The following is a 5,075-nucleotide window of genomic DNA, read 5'->3' as shown; positions in this document are numbered from 1 at the left end:
TCTCTCTCTCTCTCTCTCTCTCTCTCTCTCTCTCTTTCTTTCTTTCTTTCTTTCTTTTTTTTCTTTCTGGGAATCCGGATTGCATTTTCTGGTGCCTCCCCAAGAAGGGACCGCAATTGTGCCCTGGGTCTACAGTAGACACCCGAGTCAGTGCGTGCGCAAGGAGGGCGAAGCGGCCGAGCAGGGTACGCACGCCCGCTGCAAGGGGAGCCGCTTTCTGTAAATGCCATCAGAGCCAGCCCCGGCCGCACCACTTCGGCCCAAACGGCATTGACCGCCCTTCACTTGACAGGGTATTCCAAGCAGGCGCTAGAGAAAAAGGATGAGCCGGGGACTCGAGGCCGGGGACACCCGCGGGCGGCGCGATGCGGTTCCCGCGAGCTCCGGATCCCCGGGAGGCCGGGCCGGCCCGCCACCCTCCGGCGGCCGAGGGCAGAGGGGTCAGCGGTGGAAGGACCGCCCGCCGCGATGCCCCCCTCGGGAGCGCCGGCCGTGGCTGCGGACGCCCATTCAGCCCGACCCCATCCCGCGGCCGTCACCGCCGCGGCCCGCCCGCCCCGCCGCCCCCGGGGAGGATGAGAAAGACCGGGCGGAGCGGCGAAGGCGGCCGCGGGGACGCGCGCCCGGCCGCTGGACCCGACCCCGGGGCGGCCATCGCCGACCCCCGCCCGCGCGCCAGGCCGCCCGCGTCAGCTCCTCACCTCATCTCCGGGCGGGTGCGCGCGGCCGCCCCTCACACAAATCAGTGCAGCCCGCAAGCCGCGCGGAGGAACGCAGGGTCCGCAGCCGCGCACACCATCCCCGCCCGCCCGCCCGCCTGCCTCCGGGCCGTCCCGGAGCCCGCTCGGGATGCTCCCTTGCGAGCCGCCGTACTACGGAGCAACCAAGCTGCGCGCCCTCCCCGCGCCGCTCCACTCCTCGCCCTCCTTCGCTCCTCTGCTCCCTCACTCCCGCCTATCTCCTCATCTCCCTCCGCCGCCGCCCCTCCGCCCACAGCCAGCCCTCCGCCCCACCCATAGATGGGCGGGAATAACCGCCTGCCAATCGGACGGCGGAGACCACGCCTTCGCTCTCTCCTACGACTCCGCCCACTGGGTGGGCAAAAAAAAAGAAAAGAGCCAAAGGAAATAGAGGTGTACAGAGTGACAACGAGATAAACCAATGAAGTGGTTCGGAAAGCACCCCTTGTCTCGTCCCTTGAAGGCGTAACTAGAGGTTTCTGGTCTATGCGTGCGGAGATTTTGTTTCACGATTTGGCGCTTTGCTCGTTTCTATGCACGACAGTAGCTAGGATACATTCAACTAAATTGAGGGTTTTGCAGAAAGAATGTGGGGACGAAAAGCAAAAGAGACAAAGACTGAAGAAAGATGGTAGGGGGCACGGTTGGAATGAGGAAGGGTGTGGCCTTTTACTCTAATTTGCATAAAACGGAACCCATCTTGGCAACGCCCAACTTCTCCCATTTATTGGTGGTGCCCGCCGGGGAGGAGCATGCTGGGAGATGTAGTTCCGGGTTCGGTTGCTATGGCGTTCGTCACAGCCTTCCCCAGATCGGTCATCCTGCGGTAGTGACGGGCAGTCTGACCAATGGCAGTACTGTTTGGACCCAAGAAGGCGGGCTCTCTGCAGAAGGACTGGGAAGGTGGCGGCGGCGAAGGCGCTGGCGGTTGAGGTTGCTCCGAGCCAGGTGAGCCTGGGAAGAACGATGTGTGTCTCTGAAATGGGACTTTGGGCTAAAGATGGAGAAACGCCTGAAGGAGCTGTCTAACCCTGGGGAGACTGGTGCTTCGCATCGCTCGCCGACCTCAGAGATGCCCTGGCTCAGGCCTAGCTTGGCTGAGGCCGCTGAGGGGCGGGTAATACTAGATTTGACGGACAGTTCCTGACCCTGGATAGGTTTTGATTGTAGACTGATCTTTGCTTCATCCTCCGCGTTTATGGAGGCAAAGGTCTAGAATTGCCTTTCTCCTGGCTTGAATCCTCCCCGCCCCCAGCTGCTCCCTATCACTGTTTCTGATGCTGTCTCTGTTACTACTTCCCTTGTCACCCTTCTTATCCTTCTCTTTGCATTTCCAGTAAGCTGTTTCCTAAAGCAAGCAGGGGTGGGTGTTCACAGTAATGGGGCCTTGGGTCAGGAATTGCCTGTTTCATTGGGCCGGCCATACTTGAGCCATACTAAAGAATTATCCCAGGGTCGTGAGGAGGCGCAGATACTGATTCTGGATTTGGGCCTGGTGGCCTGCATTTGCTTTTTTAAAATGATATATGTGTATTGATTATGGGCATTTTAAACAAACTGCCAAGTCTAGCCAGTCCACAGTAGCTGAGTTGCGTTGCCTGTCTAGGACACCCACCAGACACTTTTAGATTTCCTAGAAGCCACATTTGGACAGTGAAGAGGCCAGGTGAAATTAATTTTATGTTTCTTTTTAAACTAGTTTGTCCAGATACTATTTCAACCTTTAAAGAAGTCAGATCTTTAAGTGAGACAGTGTATCTGTTGTGCATTTTACCCTCACAGTGACACACAACACACCACTCACTGCGGAGTTACCACTTGTGGCTATTCCCTGCTCTCCAAGTCCAGATGACACAAGGGACCATTGCAGAAACTCAGCAGTGTTAGTCATGTGATTGCCAGTGACCATCCCTTTGCTGCTCTGTTATATGAATTCAGAACTACTTTCACAATATGATGCTGAGCTTACAAAAATACCAGGAAAATTAATATTTATTAAAAGCCAGCTTCCATAATGCATACCATGCTCACTCAGTCCTTGCAGCATCCTGTGTCCTATTGCAGGGTCCTGTCTCTTGGGAGTTGTAAATCTTAGGCATCAGCCACTGCAATGTATGATTATTACTGGCTTTTCTAACTAATTTCACCCACACTTCTGTCTCAGCATATAGAAGGAGATGAGATGTTCATATTTGAAACAGTGTTCCCCATGTAAAATCAAGCTGCCCAAGGCTGGAGAGCTGGCTCAGGATGGGGACACTTGTTACTCTCCCAGAGGACCAGGGCTCACCGCCATAACCACCTGTGTTACACTAGTTCCACAAGTGTAAAGCCCTCTTGTGATTCAGTGGCACAGGGCACACAGGCGGAGTGCACACACACATGTAACCTATACATACACATTTTTTAATAAGTTTTTGTAAATTAAGATTGAGCTGCCTGGCCAGGCATGTTAGTCCATGCCTTTGATCCTAGTGTTTGAGATGCAGGGGCAGTCAGATCTCTGTGAGTTCAAGGCCATCATGGTCTACAGAGCAAGTTCCAGGGCTTCATAGAAAGACCCGGCCTCAAACAAACAAAGATAAAGGTGTCTGACGTCTGTGGTAAAATATTGTGGTAATTTTACAGGTCTCCATGCTGCTCAGTTAAGAAGAGAGGTGCAACCCTGATGGAGACTGTTGAGCCTCTGGACCAGAATAGAGTCCTGCTTCACTTGTGTGCCTCCCTCAAGGAGGAGGCTGGGAAAAGTTTGAGAACTCAGAAAATGAAATGGTTCATTCTGAGATCACAGGGCATTCCCCCTAGTGGTGCAGGCCTGGAATCCCACCCAGTGGATGGGCAGTTCAGGACCAGCCTAGTCAACTTAGTGAGACTGCCTCAAAGTAGTAAAAAGAGAATGAAGGGCCAGACACAGTGTCTCCTGGTTGTGTTTGTGGCAGACTCTCCCTGTCTCAGTAGCTGGTCCAGGCTGGCTGGCCTCAGTCTCCCCAGTACTGTTGGCTAGCTTTGCAGATCTTTGCAGACCTACTACGACACTGTGCTGAGAACTGTAAATAGACAGAGTATATGGTAGAGTCTAATGCTTCACAAAGTGACTTCCTTCCAGTTTTATATAATAGACTTTACGAGGTGGTTTCCTCTTTCAATTCTTTGTCTTCCAATAAGGAAGCTCGAGGACATTTTTATTAGAGTTTTGAAGGACAACATAGTATATGTTAGGTGAGAATCCTGGCAACCCCCAGGAGGAGAGACACAGGAAAATTGACGCCTTCTGAGGTAGGCACTCCCCAGAGAGAAAGTAGACTTCTGAGCGGAGGGAGGACCTCCTCTCTCACTCTCTGGACATACCAAAATCAACATTAGAAGTTGTATTCCACATCTGAATGTCTCCTCAGGACCCTATCGTGAACTGGCAGATAAGGTCATCATTTACAGGATGCTGTAATGTTAACAGGTGGAGATTTTCTTACTGGACAAGAGGGGGAAAGGCTAAGAGATAGAGAAGAGCCTCAAGTACCTGTCTCGATGTTCACATCTCTCCACGCTCCAGTAGTGTCACGTGACCAGGCCACCTTAACGGAAAGGCCCCATTCATCATGTGGCTTCCGCCTTTGGCCCTGGTAGCCCAATTCAGAAAGGTAAATGACAGATTAAGTCTCTGTTGCTCTGCATCGTGCCGTAGTAAATGGCCATGTTGAGTAACAGCATTGGAGATAAAGGCCTTCCACCTTTCCAGCCAGCCACTCCCACCCCCGAGGATATTGGCAGGGAAATATCTGATGTAAGAAATCCTAGGCATTTTTTATTTTAGTTTATCTAAGAATGTACTGTCTCATTTAAATATCTGAAACCTAAAATATACAAGCAAAACCTTCTTACAAGGGACCAGAGAGACAGCTCAGGGGCTAAATGCCCTGACTGCTCCTCTGAGAACCCCGGGTTCAATTCCTAGAACCTATATGACAGGTCACAGCTGTATGTAACTCAGTCCTAGGGGATTCACATTTTATGTATTTTATTTTATTTTATTTTCTGGGTGTTTTGCCCTCATGTATTTAAATATTTAACATTTGTGTTGGGTGCTCAGATGCCAAAAGAAGTCATCAGGTCCCCTTAGAACTAGAATAACAGATGGTTGTGAGCCACCATGTGGGTGCTGGGGACTGAACCTGCGTCCTCCAGGAGAGTAGTCAGTACTCTTAATCACTGAGCCACCTCTTCAGCTCTAACGCCTGTTGAGAACTTCTCGAATAGATAAAACAACAGTTTGACACCTCTCTCTCTCTCTCTCTCTCTCTCTCTCTCTCTCTCTCTCTCTCTCTCTCTCTCTCTCTC

At 52.0% G+C, this 5,075-nt stretch overlaps 2 protein-coding genes across 8 annotated transcripts in view; one reads left to right on the top strand and one right to left on the bottom strand.

Moving 5' to 3' along the window:
* The window catches only part of Itsn1 (intersectin 1), a 184,505-nt gene extending 183,536 nt beyond the window's left edge, over nt 1-969 (bottom strand). For all 4 annotated transcript variants that reach the window (XM_029544799.1, XM_021209493.2, XM_029544802.1 and 1 more), the window contains exon 1: nt 702-969. The gene's annotated coding sequence lies outside the window, so the exon portion shown is untranslated. The remainder of the gene's footprint in view (nt 1-701) is intronic.
* A 512-nt stretch (nt 970-1,481) lies between these two features.
* Cryzl1 (crystallin zeta like 1) overlaps nt 1,482-5,075 on the top strand; it is a 36,203-nt gene continuing 32,609 nt past the window's right edge. Inside the window, exons 1-2 of one of the 4 annotated variants that reach the window (XM_029544657.1) lie at nt 1,649-1,688; nt 4,195-4,378. In XM_029544657.1, coding sequence (XP_029400517.1) covers nt 4,337-4,378 — 42 coding nt within the window. In that variant the 5' untranslated portion in view covers nt 1,649-1,688; nt 4,195-4,336. Of the gene's footprint in view, nt 1,689-4,194; nt 4,379-5,075 lie in introns of all 4 variants that reach the window. The other 3 variants (XM_029544655.1, XM_021209322.1, XM_029544656.1) reach the window with 3 other exon arrangements.

This window comes from Mus pahari, chromosome 12, assembly GCF_900095145.1.
Source record: "Mus pahari chromosome 12, PAHARI_EIJ_v1.1, whole genome shotgun sequence".
Taxonomy (NCBI): Eukaryota; Metazoa; Chordata; class Mammalia; order Rodentia; family Muridae; genus Mus; species Mus pahari.
This window is presented reverse-complemented; position numbering and strand designations above follow the sequence as displayed.